Source organism: Panthera tigris, chromosome B2, assembly GCF_018350195.1.
Source record: "Panthera tigris isolate Pti1 chromosome B2, P.tigris_Pti1_mat1.1, whole genome shotgun sequence".
NCBI lineage: Eukaryota > Metazoa > Chordata > Mammalia > Carnivora > Felidae > Panthera > Panthera tigris.
Genome location: NC_056664.1, coordinates 98,846,481 through 98,866,278, shown reverse-complemented (window position 1 = coordinate 98,866,278; position 19,798 = coordinate 98,846,481). Strand labels below are relative to the sequence as shown.

The following is a 19,798-nucleotide window of genomic DNA, read 5'->3' as shown; positions in this document are numbered from 1 at the left end:
GCTAAGGGTCCAGCAAGAAGCCAAGGACTTTGGTCTCAGAAGAGGTCACTGCAGCCCCTCATGGAGCAAGGTGCTGTGTTCAGTTTCGGTGTCTTCACTGATGGCTGGAAAGCGTTCCTAGGAAGCCACACAGATGGCCAAGGGTAGGGACGATGCATAAAAAGAGAAACATTTAGGAGAATGGGAGGTGTAGCACCTTTAAAAAAAGTAATTATATATATATTTAGGAACGTAAAGAGTGTTTAATACAAAAGGTAACAACAGCAGTCTGTCTCCACTGAGGGCAGAGTAAGAGGAAATGGCCCTGTAACTGATGAGATTTGATAAGAGGCCTTTTGGTGGGACTGATGGTTCCAGAGGCACAGGTATGGGAGAGGGTGAAGGTCCTCTTTTGGAGGACGTTCTGAAAATAGCTATTTCAGTCTTGCAAATAAAGTGTTTGTTTTCAGAGCTGAGAAAACAAGCCACTCATTGAATGCATTTGTAAAATGTGACCTTAAGTTTCTGCGGCTCTTGTCTTTGATTTTCACACGAAATGTTGTTGTGGTTGAATTCTGAGTAGGGAAGATGCAGACAGACCAATTTACTCACCACATTTATTGATCTGCCCACAGAATGTAATGCTAAGTAAGCAGACCAGGCCATTTCAGTAACCCTACAGTGTGGTGGGAAGGCAAGACACTGAGGGGCCATCTTCAAAAATACAATGTTGACAATGGAGGCTCGACAATGGAGTGGTTTAAGTTGGGGTGGGGCAGGGGGAGCAGTGGAGAGTCTGGAGAGTCAGGGCTTTTTAGTTCTGAGGGACCGGTAAGAGAAGAATGTTCCAGGTAGACGCAGCAAGTGAGAAGGCCCCAAGTTGAGAAGGAATGAAAGGTCCAGACGTCTGGAGAGTAGAGAGGAGGTGAAATACCTTGATGAGGCTGAAGGGGAGGGAGATGGTTAGGCAGAGGCTTAGAAGGTGATCAAGAGTTTGCTTGACTTCTTAAGGGCTGTGAGAATCTCCTGAAGGGGTTCAGGTGTGGTGAAGTGACCATTCTGGCTGCTCTGTGGGGGTAGATGTGAAGAACAGAGTGTTACTAGTGGAGGTGACAGGTGTGAAGGGATCCAAGCAGTCTTTGGGGATAATATAGGCAGTTGTGTACAGATTGTCTGAACCCAATGACAGAAGTAACCAATAGGAAGTGGGAGTGGACTCAAGAATTAATATGGAAAAAAAAAAACTTGTCATGGACTGATGTTACTGCTTAACTTAATGGAGAAATTTATAGTATTTTACAATGATCACAATCTTTGTTTGGGTACCGTAACAGCAACAAACATTTACCAAACAACGAGACTCTTGGATGTGGGAGTCCTCATTATCAGGGTTCATCGTCTGAGTGTTGCAATTATGAGGCTGTATGGAGAAATGAAGGCTGTTGTCACAAAAATATTAAACTGAACTTTAATGCGGAGGCCCCACTAAGCACACCCCTACTTACTACTATTGTCATCCTATCACAGGAAATTGCTTGTAGGTTAGTTAGCCTCTTTGTGACTCTCTGATGCAAGGTGAAATTGCAGGTCTTACAAAGGATGTTTGATTACAAAATGTCTTTGAAAACGATGGGGGAAAACTGAATCCTACCCAAATCCCTTGGCCAGTTGGGATGTGACTGAGATAGACAAGTTAACTTATGAAGAAACTGACGTCCACAGGATAATGACATGATGAGCCTTCAAAAGAGTATGATTTGAATATCAAAGGATTAGGAGATGCCTTTGGCTTTCGAATAATTTTGCAAAAATTAACTTTATGATTTGTGTTATAAAAGTCAAATGTGAAATAATCCTGTAGGAAAAATTCTAATCCTTTCGTCATGCCTCCCACAAAAAAAAATCCATCATTTGATTTGTTCTTTGTTTACTCCAGGAATGACCACATAATATTATTATAGTCTAATTTTTGATAAAGATAGGCTTAATTTCAAAATAATTTTCCCTGATTTTTAAAATTGTAGTTTCCCATTCCCACCAACAGTGCACATAACATAAAATTTCCTATCTTAATCATTTTTAGGTATACATTTAGGGTCATATTAAGTATATTCATGTTGTGGTACAATCAAAACCACTATCCATCTCCAGAACTCTTTTCATTTTGCAAAAATTGAAACTCTTATACCCATTAAACAGTAAGTCATTTCCTCTTCCACCCAGCCCCTGACGACCACCATTCTACATCCATGAAATCTACATGATTTCGACTATACTAGGTACCTTATATAAGTGGAATCATACAGTATTTTATCTTTTTGTGATTGGCTTATTTTACTTAATATAATGTCCTTAAAGTTCATGCATGTTGTAGCCTGTGTCAGAATTTCCTTCCTTTTTGAGGCTGAATGATATTCTATTGTATATACCACATTTTGCTTATCTATTCATCTGTCGATGGATGCTTGGCTTGCTTCTACATTTTAGCCATTGTGAATAATGCTGTTACCAACATGGGTGTGCACATATTTCTTTGAGATCTTGCCTCCAGTTATTTTGGGCATGTATCCAAGGTAGGGCTGCTGGATCATATGGTAATCTATTTTTAGTTTTTGGGGGGGAATCCCCATGCTGTTTCCCACAGCAGCTGTATCATTTTACATTCCCACCAAAAAGTGCACAAGGTTTCTGATTTCTCCATATCTTTGTCAACACTTGTTATTTTCTGTTTTGTTTTTGTCTTTTTTGTTTTTTTTTTTTTTTTTTTTTTTTTTTTTATAGTAACCATCCTGATGGTTACGGGGTGGTATCTCATTGTGATTTTGATTTGCATTTCCCTAATGGTTAGTGATGTTGAGCATCTTTTCATGTGCTTATTGGCCATTCATATATCTTTTTGGAACAATTCATATCCTTTGCTCATTTTGAATCGGATTGTTTGTTTTCCTGTTGAGTTTTGGGAGTCTTCTATATATTCTGGGTATTAATTTCTTATCAGATATATAATTTGCAAATATGTCATTCCATACATTGCCTTTTCACTCTGTCGGTAGCATCCTTTGATGCACAGATGTTTTTAATTTTCATGAAGTCCAATTTGCTTACTCTTCTCTTTTGTTGCCTGTTAAAAAAAAGTTTCAGTCAAATCTTTTTCTTCCCATCAGTTGCCATAATTTTTTGTCCCCATTTAACAATTTTGGATTTAATAATAAGGGCCTCTTGTATATAGGTAAATTGGTATGCACATTCACATTTACATTAACTGGGAAATAAATTCACACTGTAGAGGAATACTTACATGAAACAAGAGGTAGGGTCTAACATGTATTGTACATATCCACTCGTTTATCTCATACTTAACCTCTCAAGTTTGGCCATTTGGGGAAGCAGGGGTGGGGGAAGAATGAAAAAACCCATTTGAAGAAGAAGGATGGATTGGATGAAACACCATTTTATAAATGTGGTATGGCTTTCAGAAAACAATTTTTGTCATTTTCTTTCTTGCCTATGTGTGATTTACAGAGAGATCAGACCCCTTAGCAGTTATAAATATGACCTTAAATCTGGACCACCCTCCCTGCTTTGTTTTTCAGTCTGGAAGTGGCTATCTCGTGGTGGTGTTTGTCTATGTGACGGAATTTATTGGCATGAAGTCTCGGACGTGGGCATGCATCCAGATGCATTCCTTTTTTGCAGTTGGAACAATGGTGGTGGCTTTGACAGGCTACTTTGTCAGGACCTGGTGGATCTATCAGATGGTCCTCTCCACAGTGACTATCCCCTTTGTCCTGTGCTGTTGGATACTCCCAGAGACACCTTTTTGGCTTCTCTCAGAGGGAAGATGTGAAGAAGCACAAAAAGTAGTTGATACAATTGCCAAGTGGAATAGGGCACGCTCCTGTAAGCTGTCAGAACTGTTGTCACTGGATCTAAATGGTCCCATTGGTAATGAACCCCTTGAAGTTAAGAAGCACAACCTGTTAGATCTATTTTATGACTGGAATGTTGGAACAAGGACCCTTACTATTTGGCTGGTTTGGTTCACTGGGTGTTTGGGATTCTACTTCTTCTCCTTGAATTCTGTTAACTTAGGAGGAAATGAATATTTAAACCTCTTCCTCATGGGTAAGTAGTTAAATTATATGTAAGTGTAGCAATGAAGTGACATTTCTACCATGTTTTTAGTGTGTTTTCATTGTCCGTTCTCTACCAAGAACAATACTGCCAACCTTATTACTATGGTCTCTTTTAGGGTTTATATACTGGAACACAAGTGTATATTTTCTTTCAAAATAATGCAAACAGTCAGAAGAATTTAGTCCCTTCTTCTTTCCCTGCTTCTGCTCCTTGCTTGCTTCCTTCCTGGAAGCCCATCCCCTCAGAACTGTCTTTGAGAGGTAACATCTATTACGTCTGGCTTGTACCCTTTTAGATCTCTTTCTGTGCATTTCCAGACATTTGTGCAGATAAAGAGATCATTCACTGCTTATTCTTCTTTGTAATTTGTTTTCCTTTTAAAACTTAATATGGCTTAGAGATCTTCTGCTGTCTTTCTACCTTCAAAAGTCCTTAATTTAGGCATTTCAGGCAGTAAAATCACTTAAATGCAACTATAATTTCGTTGTCATGCTTCTTTCATTTTAGTATAGCGGGTTAAAGTGGATCCAGATTTTGCTGTGACATCTTGAAGCATGACTCCTAGGGTCAACCAAATTCAGACCAAACATGAGAGAAATATGAGAAACCTATATTTGTCTGTCTAGCCTTAACTCCTGGTTATTTTCACATAGGCTGCCTGCATTTGATATTATCCTCAGAAAAGCTTGCTTTTACATTTTCACACATAGATATCATCCCTTCTCATTAAAGTGCTCTGATGACACTTCTGTGTTTGTTTATTAGAGCTCAGCAGGAATTATGAGAGAAGTCGTTTTAAGAAAAGAAAAAAAAAACCTTTTTTTTCTCTTTTTGGGCAAGCCAACAAGTTTGCAGAGTCCGGCTTGATTTCAAACCCATTCTATGTGCCGGTTTGAGAAATGACACAGAATTCCTAGGACAGGGCAGCAAATGGCAGGAGAACCAAGTGGGGCAGGGTGTGACATAGGGACGCTTTTGGCAACCTGGAGTTTTAGAGCGTTACAATATAGTTTCTTAATTGTAATGGAGATGTAAATTCTCAAGAAACTGGGACATCCCCTAAATATAAAAATGTCTCTAAGATAAATATACATGGTTTTATATTCTCTACTGTCTTGGATTTTTCCTGTCATCACCCTTCCCAGAAGTCCTCTTGCTGACAGGTGCTTCTAGTTGAAATTCCTACGCTGGGAAATTTTTGAACGAGTTTTTATCTCCGGAGATGGGCTGGGGCTGGTGGGCATTTCAGCTCAAGTTTTGGGTGATAAATGCTTCAGTAGCTTCAAGACATCCGGGGATAGGAGTGGAATTGGGCCTGAGTGATTAGAGAGATTATATATTATAGAGTGAGGAAAGTAATGGCAGATTGTCCTAATCCCGTGACGCTTGGGCCTCACTGCTTGTGCCATTTATATCCCAGACACTTTCAAAATTAGATGTAGTATCAGTATCCTGAAGTGACAACTCAAGGAAAACCAGTGTAGGGTACTTTAAATGCTCTTCAGCCATTTCACAGTTGCTGCCCAAGTGTTGCTAGACTCCAGGAGTCAGGCAGGGAGGGGGGTAGTGGGGGAGGGAGGCTGCAGGAGAGGAGTCTTGGCTCCTGAAGACCTTGCTTCTAGTCCCTGAGCTGTCACTTACTCATCCCGCTCAAAGCAGTTAATCTCCGTTGTAAAGTGGGGACACTAACCCAGGGCTCCCCCCATGTGGCTCTTTTGTGGATCGTTGTCTCTTATTTGACCTTGAAAAGTGCTTGATAAAGTCTTGAAAAAAAAAAAAAAGAGTAGAGTAACAGATGTACAGACTGATCCGGCCTGAAAGCATGGACTTTATCACAGGGTCCAGAGTCTGTGGCAGGGAGGCATTTCCTCCAGAGGTGTCTGTTTTCCATTTCAGTGAAACAGAGAGACCGGCTGTCAAAGGCGGCTTATTTTTTGCCTTTGCCTGAGCCACTGTTTTTGAGCGGCGGCAACTGAGTTTAGTTTCTAATGTACTACTAAGACCATTCACTCCGAAAATATGTTATCTACCCCTGTGACGTGTTCAGAAGCTGTGGGAGACGTACAGATAGATGCACACCTGCCTCTCCAGGTGTTTGTGGTGTTCTGTAGTTGCAAGGACAAGTGCAGGTCGCTCCTAAGAGGTGGTCGCCCGGTTGTGTCCCGAGCTTAGGTGAGCTGCAGAGGGAGGAAGGAACTTGAAGACTGAATTACATGGACGATCTGAGCTGCGAAAAGATGGCAGTTTCCTAAGGGCGGTTGTGGGGTTTGTGCAGCTGGGTCGAGCTTGCTCCCTGTTTCATTGTGGCGGTAGATACATAGCTTTTTTGCTCTGGATCTTCGATGCAAACTTTGGTTTTGCAAGAGAAGAGCTTTTAAGTCAGTTATGGACTAGATCCAGCTCTTTACTGTTGCTGTGGGGCAGTAAGAAGAGGCCAGAGGAAGTTTTTGTTCTATAGGGGATTTTTTTTCTTCAAGTTAATTTATTTGGTTTGAGAAAGAGTGAGCGCGAACAGGGGAGAGGCAGAGAGAGAATCCCAAACAGGTTGCCCACTGTCAGCACACAGCCCCACATGGGGCTTGATCCCACAAACCCTGAGATCATGACCTGAGCTGAAATCAAGAGTTGGATGCTTAACCGACTCAGCCACCCAGGTGCCCCTAGTGTTAGATTTTTAAATATTTTTTAATGTTTTATTTTATATTTGAGAGAGAGAGACAGAGACAGAGACAGAGCGTGAGCAGGGGAGGGGTGGAGAGAGAAGGAGACACAGAATCTGAAGCAGGCTCCAGGCTCCCAGCGGTCAGCACAAAGCCCGATGCGGAGCTCTATCCCACAAACCCTGAGATCATGATAGGAGCTGAAAGCAAGAGTTAGAGGCTTAACCGACTGAGCCACCCTGACGCCCCTTGTGTTAGAGTTTTAAATGTTTACTTTTGGGTTTGAAACCCATCACACATTTTCATTAGTTTGTGTAGCTAGCCGACACTGAATTTTCTACTTAGTTCCGAAATTTGAAGTTACTAATATAGAAGTTTTCCTAGTTCTGCCAAGCACGAGAAACCAAAGAGCAGAACTTATCAATGTCATCTATGAATTTACTTATTTATTCATCCGACAGGTCTGTCCTCTGGACACCACGCTGTGTACTGGGGAGCTGACAGCCTGGTAGGGGGCAGGATCCCTGGGACAGGTGATAAGTGCCAGGTGGATTGTGTGAGCATCAGTGCCCTTCACAGGAAATATCCTCCTCACTCCAGGGGATTTAAAAGGGTTAGGTCTTGCCACCTTTCAGGCAGTCAGTGGGTGTTCTTGGGGGCTCCTGGAAGTGGGGAGAGGGCTAACCATTCCTTTTGGGTGGTGGGTTAGAAGGAGAGGTCCCCTTGTGCAGTTGGTTGCCATGACTTATAGAGAGCCCTTTTGCTCAATGACAGGTGCAGTGGAAATTCCTGCCTACATCTTCATGTGCTTGGGGATGGACAGTATAGGGAGAAGAAAAGTTCTGGTGTTCTCCCTTATCTCAGGTGCACTGCTCTGTGGTGTCATTATGGTGATCCCCAAGGTGAGTTATTTTTTGTTTTCTTTAGGGCACGGTTAGTTATATTATGACAGGAAGTATGAAGATCCATTCAGACATATGAACAGCATATATACATAACATTTTTAAATGTTTTCTTTAAAAAAACCATTCTTTCTGTGTTATATAAATAATACATGTTCATTGTAAAAAAAAAATTAAGGAAAAATATGTTAAAAAAAAAAAAAAAAGCCTGTAATCTCACTTCCCAGAGATGGCCCGTGTTGCATTTTGTAAACACAATGATCCTGAATGAGGAAAGTAGATCACGCCTTCCAGTGATTATCATTATCTTAAACATTCATTCATTTAACAAATATGTATCTGGCATCTCTTATGTGCCAGGAGTCCTTCTAGTTGCTGGAGACACACAGTGAATCAAGTTTCTAGAAGTATGAAGAAAAACAAAACAAGATAAGGGATAGAGTGTATTTGTGTGTGTGTGTGTGTGTGCGTGCGTGCACGTGTGTGTGACATGTGTACTATTTTATTTTATCCAGGGTGATGGGGGATGGTGTGCTTCTCAGAGAAGGTGACAGCTGATTAGAAACCTGAAGGAGGGAGGAAGCCATAGAGACATCTGAAAGATAAAATGAATTTTATATTCAGGACTATTTTAATTTGAATATCTTGTTTTTCATTGCAGTAGATTAGTCGTTTCCAATTTCTAGTATGCCTAAATCCCACAAGGAGCTTGTTCCTAAAAATGCAGTTTCTTACTGAGAAACTACACAAACAACCTTCCTATTCCTGCATTTGGGCAAACTCTGTCCCCTAGAATAACTCTTGCGTCAAAAAGGGCTCCTTTTCTTCCCTTCCTCCCTGCCCAAATGTTATCAGAATCCATTTTCATTCTTGATTTGGAAAATATAGTCACTATAACAATACTTTAAAATACCTTCTATAATTTTCTGTAATGATTGTATCATTATCTAGCAATAGTATCTCAACATTTAGAGCAAGGCATTTTAAGTTTTGCATATTGTTTGAAATTTACTTTAAGTTACCCAGTGACTTCCTTTTGTAGTAATACTCCATTTAATTATCAAGGTTGGCAAATCAAATTGTTTATGTACCTGAAATTTCCAAGTGATTGATACACAACTAATATGAATGCAGTAAAAAGACTCAGAGGACCGTGAGGGGACTTCATCCATACCGTTTTTGGTTTGTTTAAAAGAAATTTTTTGAAGTGTATTTATTTAATCTCATGAACTGTGAGATCATGACCAAAATCAAGAGTCGACGCTTAACCGACTTAGCCACCCAGGTGCCCCTAGTTTGCTTTTTAAAGTAATTTGCAGCTATACTAGTTGAGTGATGGCAGCTGCTTTTGAGCTGGTGAAGATTTACGGGAGCCCCAGAACCTTTGAGTTACATAGTGGTTAAGCCCCAGTGGTAATGGGGAAGACAGGAAAGTAGATGATGGGGATTTCTAGAAACAGGGCACTAACACTTACCTACAAATTTCTCCCTTCTGATAAAATCTCTCCCCAAATGGCAATGTCAACACACTTCGGTTTTTTCAAGTGACATTAATTCATTCAGCAAATAACTGTCTACAAAAGGGACTGTCAACAAATTCATTCAGCAAACACATAGTTCATAGGGTGACAGTGTGACATTAGTTGCTTTATTAGAGGCATCATCAAATCTCAGTGATTTCCCAAAACAGATATTTATCTCTCGTTCTTAGAAAGTTTGATGTGGATGCACCTGGTTGTTGGCAGAAGTGGAGGGAGAGTATCTGGCTCCATGGAGTTATTCAGGGATTCAGGTAGACCAAGGCGCTGCCATCCTCAACGTAGGGACTCCAGGGTCACCTGAGTCTCAACATCCAGCTGGCAGATAGGGGAGGAGAGAAAAGATGGAAAGTGGGAGGTCTTTGTAAACACAGCGGAAAGTGGAGCACAGCAGGGACAGCAGAAACAGAGTTGGAGGCGCTGAGGGGTTTCACTGTTGAGGAATGTTATCAGTCAAAAGAAGAAAAAAAAATGTTCTAATAGTTCTGTTTATCACCTTCAAATTATCTTCTGAAGATAACTTATAATCTAGAGGATTACTGTCACAAAGGACACAATTTGTTTTTATGGCTCTTTGATTCCTTCTGCTGGATCATTTCCAGAAGGAGTAGGTCAATTACTTGTGGAACCAGGACCATCTGGGCATGTCTCATTCCAAAGCAGCCTCTGCAAATGGCTTTTCTAATTGGGTAATTTGAAATCTCCAAGGCTGGGAGGAGGCACAATTAAACTTTTCCCTAAATTTCAAAAAGATGGAAAGCTTTTCCAGACCAGGAGTAGAGATTACAAAACAAATTCAGAGAAATAAAACTTTTTATTGTTCTGAAAAATCCTGGGTAGTTAGAAAGCTTTAAATAATAATGTTAAAGATTTTATATTTTCTGTTTAAAAGTATTACTTATGATGGTCTATTTTGCTAATCCATGTCTTTTCAGAATTACTTTATTTGGACTGTGGTGGTGACCATGGCTGGAAAATTTGCCATAGGGGCAGCGTTTGGCCTCATTTACCTTTATACAGCAGAGCTGTATCCAACCATGGTAAGGTAAGAACTACTTATTTTTCTTCTGTTTCCTTGTTGTCTTTTACTTACATGTCATTTCAATATATTTGGCCTTTGAGTATAAATGCTTTCTTTCGGTAGCAGTTACTGGAGCGCTGAGATAATGGGAAAGTTACAGGATGACGCTAATTCCGAATCTGAGGCTTTGTCTACACTTCATTAGCAAGGATATTAAAGAAATTGTTTGTGAAATCACACTCTATTATTCTAGAACCATTCTAAATCTCAAGTGCAGTTGACTTACACTGACTCTCCATACGACTCAAGGCTAATCTTCTCAGGATGTGTCTCTTGATGTTCTGATGTCACTTGTCTTAATTTTTAGGGCTGCTGTAACAAAACACCAAAGTTTGGGTCAAACAGCAGAAATATTTTTTCTGGAGGCTAGAAGTCCAAGATCAAGGTGTTTGGCAGATTTGGTTTCTCCTAGAGCCTCTCTCCTTGGTTTAATAAGAGATTCTTATGCACTTAAAAAATACATTTTGTCCTTCTTACTAGATATTCTGTAAGGTTTCCTTACATAACTTTTAACAAAAAGCACATTAAGGTATTGCTTGGGGCTCCTGGGAGGCTCAGTTAGGCCTCCGGCTCTTGGTTTTGGCTCAGGTCATGATCTCACTGTTTCATGAGATGGAGCCCCAAGCACTGGCAGTGCAGAGCCTGCTTGGGATTCTCTCTCTCCCTCTCTCCCTCTGCCCCTGCCCTGCTCGCACTGTCTGTCTCTCTCAAAATAAATAAATAAACCTAAAAAAAGATATTGCTTGGCTTTAAAAAATTGAAATAGAATGTTCCACAGGTATAAATCTTCCGTTCTCCCAAATTCCCATTCCCTACCCCAAAGGAATTCCTGCTCTAGAAGGCTGATGTTATTCTCAATGTTAGACTGAATGAATATACAGAAGGGCCTCATCTGCGTAGCAAAGGAAGAATGGTTTATCTTTTTTTTTGGTCTTGAACTCTCTGTATGCTTGTATACACCACTGTTTCACAGAACGTGGATATAGATCACAAGTGATTCTTGAAACAGTGTGAAATGATTTTCAAGTATATTAGGCCGAGTGTAAGTGTTCTTAGGTTTATTCTGTGCTGGGCGTGCGGACAGGGGCTTCCTCTGTGCTCCGCTGGGCTTCAGTTCTGGCTGCTGTCTTTTTTTTTTTTTTTTAACATTTTATTTATTTGTTTTTTTTTTTTTTTTGAGAGAGAGAGAGAGAGAGACAGACAGAGCACAAGTGGGGGAGAGGCAGAGGGAGAGGGAGACACAGAATCCAAAGCAGAGTCCAGGCTCTGAGCTGTCAGCACAGAGCCCGATGTGGGGCTCGAACTCACAAACCGAGAGATCATGACCTGAGCTGAAGTCGGACGCTTAGCCGACTGAGCCACCCAGGCACCCTGTGGCTGCTGTCGTAACGCTCCTCCCGTTTGCAGGTCGCTGGCCGTGGGAAGCGGCAGCATGGTGAGCCGCGTGGGAAGCATCATGGCCCCGTTCTGCGTTTACCTCTCCAGCATTTGGAACTTCCTACCACAGGTGTCCATCAGTTTATAGGCCCTCACTGAGACAGCAGAGAGGCAGAGCAGCTAACTGCCTTCTATCTCTTTACTCATTGGAAGTCAATTTGTAATTCAATGATGGAGGTTTCTAGAAACGTGATTAACAGCTCACCAGGCGGTAAGTAGAGTGGTGGCCGCTGTTTTCCTGTTGGTCGATCCCTTCCACCACTGGTGAGCTGTTAACCGCAATCGTGCCCACTGTGGAGGGACCCTCTCCCCTCCCATCTCATGCAGCTGCGTGGGGAGAGCTCTGTTGTCCGTCCTCCCTCTGGGTTCCCGCTGCATGCCTGCTGGTCAGGGTCAATTCTGGAGGCTGCCTGCCGCTTGGAGGGTTCTGTGGTGCCTGGTGGAGAGGTTTAGGGTCCTGGTTTTCAGCTTACCTGAAACTTGACAGGCTCTTCATGGTGAGGAGGAAGAAGATGGGAAGCAGGTGGGGTGGGAGGTTAGGGAGGCAGGGAGGGTTTGGGGGCGGCCCGAGGTGCTCTGAGACTAGGGGGAGAGCCCTGGGTCTGTGGCCCTCTCCCCCTTCCTTCAGGTGCCCTCTCCTGAATTTCTTTGCCGTAGCTCAGTCTAGGCTGTCCCCTCTCGTCCTCAAGGTTCCTCATTCTTTTTCTGGGTTCCCCTTAACTAGACTCACTCTCTGGGAGCCGTCCTGGCTATCCTCCCCAGTCCCTGCATGGATAACCTCTTCTCAGTTCTTCCTTCCCTTCCAAGCTGCAAACCCACCCTTCCGCTGGGCTCATGGATATTCTCCCTGGGTGTCTCACAAACGAAGTCAGCTTTTCCCAGACTGAAGGGGTCAGTGCCTTAGAGCCCTTCTCCTCTGCCTCCCGCTTTGGGTTAGGAGTCCGTGGCCTCCAGCCTGACACTTGAGCATCAGCGTTTCATTTACCCTGTGCTTCTGTCCCCCTCTCCTCCCAACCCATGACCCCAAATCCTCCCCTTCTTTCTCAAAACCACCCCAGCTTGCCTGCTTCCAGTTCAGTTGCCCCCACCTTCTGCCTCCCAGATTCTCTCCCTGCGCTCACCCCCACCCCATCAGAAGAGTTTGCCAGACCACAGCTCTGACCCAACTGCCCCGTCACCTTCGGAATGGACTAAACTCCAAGCTCTTCCGGATGTTGAAGTCCTTTCCAGATGGACCCCCCTGCAGATCGCCCCTATCCTGTTTTCTTTCCTCACCCACTTCCCTCCTCTGCACCCTTCTCTCCTCCTATGCCTGCTCCCCTCTGCAGAGAAGCCTCCTCCCATCTCTGCTTGCTAAACTTGCATGTACCCTTTAAGAGGCAGAGCAAACCTGACTTCTCTGAGAAAGACCCGGATCCGTGACCCCACCTCTCCCTTCCTCAGTTTGCGTAGCATTTCATATGTGCCCCTTTCCCAGCCCACAGCCACAGTCTGGCTTTATTATCTTCATGCATGTTTTTGTCCCCCTCCTTAAACTGTTGGCTTCTTGCAAGACAGGGCACTTTGTATCCCCACAACTGTGTCCAGCAAAGGCATTTCCCTCACCCTGTGTGCCACTCACGTTATAATTTATTTGATATTTTAAATCAAATAGACTGGCTTTTTAAAATTAGCTTTGTCTTCAACACTATTGTCAGAGAAGTCATGTGTTTTGCTAGTTATCGGTTTTTCAAAATACAGTAACAAAATCTCACAATAGAACAAAGTGTGTGGTGCTACCTTAAAAAAATCACCTTGCACGCACAGGTACACCTGCTCTTTGGATGTCTTTGGGAATCTCACGTTCCAGCAACAGGCACTCAGTCAAGTTTGCTTAACTGAGGTGTTGGGATGCCAGCATATTTTATGGGCTGACCCTGAGGTTGAGAAACGATATGTGCTGTCTAGCCTGTGCGGGGAGGTGTTTTTGGAGAGCCCACCATCCTTTTTAGGGCATGGGCTTTTCTAGAAGCATCTCCTTTAGGCTAGCACTTTGTGTTCCTCATTAAATAAAAAGAAGATAAAAATGGAGAAGGCGTTTTTGAAACCAATAAGCTGAAACATACAGAAGACACATATATCTATAAAAGCAAGCTACTATAAAAATACTAAAAACTAATAAAGATGAAAAAAAAAAAGACACCCGTAAGAGTCAATTAGGGGCTATGTAGTCAAAAGGGATTTTAAATTTTATACAACAGATACTTAAATGGCACTTGTTATGCAAAACCACAAAAATTGGTCTTCATAGAATGCAGATACTGTTCATTGCTATCCCCATTTTACAGATGAGGCTGATGAATAGAAAGTAGTCATTAACCCGAGGTCACATACCCTAGAGGTGACAGAGCTTGGATTCAAACCAAATACCAGATTTTGTTACTGTATTTTGAAAAACCGATAACTAGCAAAACACCCATGAGGTTAAACAAACAGTACAAAAGGGAATACAAAAAACTGAGCTCCTCCTCTACCCTGATCTGGAACCGCCCTAGTCCCCTTTCCCCAAAATGACCCCTGTCAGGAGGATCTTGTATATATTTGCAGGACTATTCTGTGAATATGGTTCCTTTGGATGCAACAGATGTTGCTTGTTGTTTTAAATGAGTAAAAACAATAAATGATTAAATTTCTCATTCAGCTTATTTACGGGAGTCAAACTGCCTAAGGAGCCAATATTTTCATTTGAAGGAATGGAAATGCTAAACTAAAAGATAAGTTTGTCTTTCTCTTTTGAAAAGAAGCACATGAAAATCACTCATTCTGATGCTTCTCTTATCAACTGTTGTTTTCTGGTAATCTGAAAAAGAGTGGACTCTAATTCATTTCAGTTTTGAATTCACCATTGAGTTTGGCAAAGATTTACTGAGTGTTGATTTTGAACGAATCCCTCTGTTAGGTGCTATGGAGCAGAGATGAGAGAAACAGCCTCTTCTTGAGAGACATCGGTCCAGTGTGGTGGGGAAGGCCGAAGAGCAAACCATCCCGAGCCTCAAAGACAAGGGCTATAGATGAGGGCTGCATGTAGGGAATGCCAGAGTTATGAGTTGTAGGAGAGGGCGACCAACCCAGGCTAAGGCCAGAGGGGAGGCTTCCTGGAGGAGGGGGCCTTTAATCTGTGTCTGGAAGAGCCAGTGAGGGTCAGCCAGGGGACAAGGAGAGAAGGGAATTCTAGGCAGGGGGGATGAAACAGGGTGCTGTTGAAAAAAAAAAAACAAAACAACACCAGACGCCGAATAGAAGCGAGGCAAGATTTTATTCACGGCTGGGCCAAACCTGATCTCCTGATCTTAAGGAGAAAAAAGTGCAGAGAATGGCCCCGAACAAAAGTAGCAGTGAGCTTATGTGGATTTTAGCAAGTCAGAGTACGTCATTATTTAGTTAACCAATTACAATTTATAGCATTTCATGGTAGCCATTCATATTGTGACACAGAGACGTTAGTCTTGGCGAGAACCTATCAATTTGAAGTTCTTTGTCCTAAGAGGGTTTAAAATGACCATAGTTAGACACCTAAGATACCGTGGGGAGTGAGTTCGTGACTTTTTACATGTTGGTCTTGTCTAGGCTAGATCTTGGTAGAAGGGGTGGGGGAATGTTTTGCAACCTAAGTTATCTATTAGCAAGCAGGCGAGGTTACAGAAGCGAGATAGGGTGGTTAGTAATTTCCCATAACCCTAATAGGGAACTACATAAGCTTTTTATCTCAATTATTCATGAAAGGTGAGTTTAAGCCGAACTCATGTACAATAAGCTTTCTGATATCTTATAAGTTGACCTATTACAGGGAACAGGAAGGCAACAGCTTACAAGAAAAAAGGAGGGGCGCCTGGGTGGCTCAGTCGGTTAAGCGTCTGACTTCAGCTCAGGTCACCATCTCACGGTCCGTGAGTTCGAGCCCCGCGTCGGGCTCTGGGCTGATGGCCCAGAGCCTGGAGCCTGCTTCCGATTCTGTGTCCCCTTCTCTCTCTGCTCCTCCCCCATTCATGCTCTGTCTCTCTCTGTCTCAAAAATAAATAAACGTTAAAAAAAAAAAAAAAAAGAAAAGAAAAAAGGAACACGACCAGTTTGGGTTTGGGGGCGAGCTTATTGCTAACAGCTAGGGTGGGTTGTGGGTGTCAGGAGATAAATCTGGAAAAACAGGCAGGGATGTCAAAGGAGGTCAGAAGGGAGGTGCATGCCTACTACAGTCGGCTTAGAGATGACAGGATGGAAAAGTCGCCTCCGCAGGACCTGGTGACCCGTTGGTTGTGCTGGAGGTGGGAAGCAGGAGGGATGCCAGAGCCATTCTTGGGGCTGGAAGGAACCCAGGAGGAGTCACAGGGTTGAAGTGGGGAAGGACAGCGCCCTGGAATTATGTGTGATGAGTGTGAGGCACCTGCAGGACGGCCGGCAGAGGCGTCTGGGAGGCAACGCCTTTCCAGGTCTGGAGCTGGGGGGGTTGGGGGGGGAGTGGGTGTGGGAGTCGTGAGGGAGGGGTGAGCAGACTGAAGAGCAGAGCCCTAGGAACGATGGCATTTAAGGTGTGATGGAAGGAGGGCCGGGGTGCGGCAGCCAGGGAGGTGGGGAGGTGACCAGGACCCCAAAGGAAGAGAGGAGGTGAGGAAGGCAGGAGAGGACAGCGGCCAAGAAGGACCAGGACAGGAAAATGTCTGTTTGGTTGGCAGCTAGGAGTCTGTGGCTTGGGAAGCGCGGCTCCTGTGGGTGGAAGGAGAGGGAGAGAGGACAGCGGGAAGCAGTGGCCTCCGTGCAGGGGATGAGCCAGCAGCCAGAGTGGTGTAGGCCCAGGCTGAGGGCCTCTCTGGCTTCTTTGAATGATAAAATCACATTTATTGACTGCTTACCGTGGTCAGGCACTGTTTAAGTGCCTTAAATGTGTCCTTTAATTAAACCTTTCAACCATCCTCTGAGGGAGGTACTATTGCTCTTTGCATTTTACAGATAAGGAAACCGAGGAGCCGGAAGTTTAGGTAGCTTGCTCAAGTTCACACAGGTAGCAAGAACAAGTTCCCAGGAGGAGTGGGTACAGAGATTATAAGAGGCTCGAGAACTGTTGTTTTTACTGAAGGAAAACAACCAGTGGAAAGGAAAAGGTCAAAAACCTGTGAGAAGGAGGGAGGCCTGTTGATAGAGGAGCCCCCTTCTGAGGCTGAGGCCGGAGGCAGTGGGGTCTGGAGAGGATGAAGGGGGAGTGAGAGGTGGGGCATGAGGGGTAGGGGCTTGTGAGGAGGCTGGAGGGGCTGGAGGGAGCTGAGCAGGAGGCCAGGAGACCAGGTCTTCTGCTGATAGAGAGGAGGGGCTGGAGGGCTATGGGTTTGTGTACTGCGGGACTCTTCTCACTGCCAAGCCAGAAAGAAAACCCCAGTCCTGTCTTGGATCTTCCAGTGATCCTATTTCTCGTTTCGACTTATTCGGTGGGTGTACCTGCTACTTCTCGAGGCACCAAAGATACCTTCAAGCGTCCTTTGGAGGATCGCTTTGAATTCTGCTACTGCTTCTAGGCTTGCTCATGTCTTTCTAAGAATTAGGTTAGCAGCGTTCCACAAAACAAAACCAAACCCTGTCTTCTCAAGGCCACGCGTATTGTTGAGGCGGCCGTGCATCACGTCGTGGTTGCTCTGTGTGCTTTGCGTTTCACATTCTCAGAGGTGGTGAAAGCACCAAGTATGTGGATTTATCGGGAAGACCATCTAATTTACGGGCTCTTCCCAGGCAGTAGTTTTGGCTGGACGAGTTTGAATTACGTAAGGATGGAACACATTTTTACAGACTGTGTGGAGGTTTAGTTCCAGAATCCACCCAGCACCTCATACGGATCAACAGAGAATAGATATATAGATTTGCATTTTAAAAATTGAGGTAAAATTGGTGTAATGTGATTTGCATTTTTTAAAGGCACACACCTTGGTGCTAATCTAAAAGGTTGCCTTTGATGTGTCAAAATTTGGAAAGTAAAGAAATACTGAATTTTTTTTAAGGAAATTAGATGGATCCTTACCCCCCCAAAGTAGCAATTAGTTTTCATTTGCTTTTGTTTGGTTTCTCCCTAAATTCTGTAGGCTTTGGTTCATTGAAACATTCCATTTGTGCGTTCATTCATTCATTCATTCATTCTGTGCCATTTATTGAACACTGACAGTGTACCAGTTTTGGGGGTAAGGACAAGGTTGACCAAGGCAGTCTCTGACCATTAAGTCCCAACCCAAGGCTCAATTGCTGGGTTTCTCTATAAGACTCTGGAATCCGGGAAGATGCAATAAGGACTTTTTTTTCTCCATGCATCTCCTAGGACAATGCCTGCAAGAGTACTACTCTAGGCACAACTGGGATTTATTGAGTAGGTCTCCATAGTGGTCAATGAAGTGATGAGTGACCATTATGCCAGACTGCATAAGTAACCAAAGCCTAGTTCTGTAAAAGTAACCAAAGATTTCACCAGGAAATAAAAATGACAACTGTTACATCAAATTTAATTCTATTGCCTCTGAAAAAGGCTCAGAAATTATTATTCTGAAGGGTACGTTGCTTTCTGGGTGTGTCACTTATTATTGTTTTTTTAAAATTCCTTCTAGTTGCTTGTTGGGATTTTGGCCTTCATCAGTGGAGTGCTGTCACTAATGCTTCCAGAAACCATGGGAAGGCCTCTGGCAACGACTTGGGAGGAAGCTGCTAAACAGGATACAGAAAAAGATAGTTCAGGCAAATTATTTCCCACAACCAATAATACTGCGTTGGAAAAAATAGAAGTGATTGACTCAGGGGTTTCTGGTCTTAGTGAATAAATGTGCTATATGTGCCGTCTAGCACCTGAAATATTGTTTACTTTCATGACTTTGTATTAGAGGAATATTATTCTCATCTCCTGAATGTGATTTGTATGTGTCTTTTAAAAATTTTTTGTAAGAAAGTCTTAAAATGATAATTTTGTAAAAGTAAAAGAAATAAAACCAAGATGAGAATTCTCATTTTTTACGCCGCTTTATTGCCACAAAATATTTCTTCCTATTTGTTCTTATATGTCATTGATTCTCAACCTTCCCCCCTGTCCCCTGCTGTGCCCGCCTGAGGGAAGACCCACACTGTCTTCAGGACGAGGGTCCTTGGGAACTGTGGACCGGGAAAAATGGGCATGGGAGCTTTTGACAAAGCCCTTGGAAGATTCTATTTCTGATATTCCTTTCCCTCTTAGGAGAATCCTAGCTCTAAATGCAGGTTTTATTCAGAAATGCTCTGTCAAAAAATGTTTGTCTTCATAATTTAACCGTGAAAACCATAGCTGCAGAAAAAACGGATCTTGCTTTCCAGCACCCTTGGGACACAAGGCATGAGTTTTCTAGTCTGACATTCTTATCTCTCCTAAATTTGCCGAACGCCCTCCCTAAGTCTCCTTCAAGCTACAGAGAAACTGTGGCATTTTAGTGCACTGCAAAATTTTTGTTTGCAGATCATCCAGGAAATTGACTCTAAGTACCATTTGGATCTGTCACCAGTGTAAAAACAAACAAAAACAAAAACATTAAGTATTCATTTTTGAGAGGTTTTTTTTTACAGGAAGATTTTACTCTTTTTTTTTTTAAGTACTAAGTTTTGTTTCCTCAACTTTATCTAAAACCGTATTTTGCAAATATGTTCAGTTTATATTTTGCAAATATGTTCAGTTTAACATCCTGAACATTTCAACAGCAAAATTTGGGCATAATTTTACCTTTAGGAGAATACATTTCAGACAAGTTTGCTGTAAGTTTTGGACTTTTTCTTTCTTATGGTTTCATCAGAAACTCATTATTTTTTTCTTCTTTGCTCTAGAAATCGAGCTGTCAGATACGCTTTATTGGAATTGGTGAAGTACTGGGGCACCTGGGTGGCTCAGTCAATGAAGTGTCCAGCTCTTGACTTCAGCTCAGGTCATGATCTCACGGTTCATGACTTTGAAACCTGCATCCGGCTCTGTGTTAACAGTGCAGATCCTGCTTGGGATTCTCTCTCTTTCCCTCTCTCTCTCTCTCTCTCTCTGCCCCTCCCCTG

The 19,798-nt window shown here is 42.9% G+C and overlaps 1 protein-coding gene across 1 annotated transcript in view; it reads left to right on the top strand.

The window, feature by feature from the left end:
* Nucleotides 1–18,707, top strand: part of SLC22A16 (solute carrier family 22 member 16) — a 41,338-nt gene extending 22,631 nt beyond the window's left edge. The window contains exons 4-8 of the mRNA XM_042986977.1: nt 3,573–4,104; nt 7,551–7,678; nt 10,152–10,261; nt 11,705–11,804; nt 18,346–18,707. Of these exons, the coding sequence (XP_042842911.1) occupies nt 3,573–4,104; nt 7,551–7,678; nt 10,152–10,261; nt 11,705–11,804; nt 18,346–18,555 (1,080 nt within the window). The 3' untranslated portion in view covers nt 18,556–18,707. The remainder of the gene's footprint in view (nt 1–3,572; nt 4,105–7,550; nt 7,679–10,151; nt 10,262–11,704; nt 11,805–18,345) is intronic.
* The last annotated feature ends 1,091 nt before the right edge of the window (nt 18,708–19,798 follow it).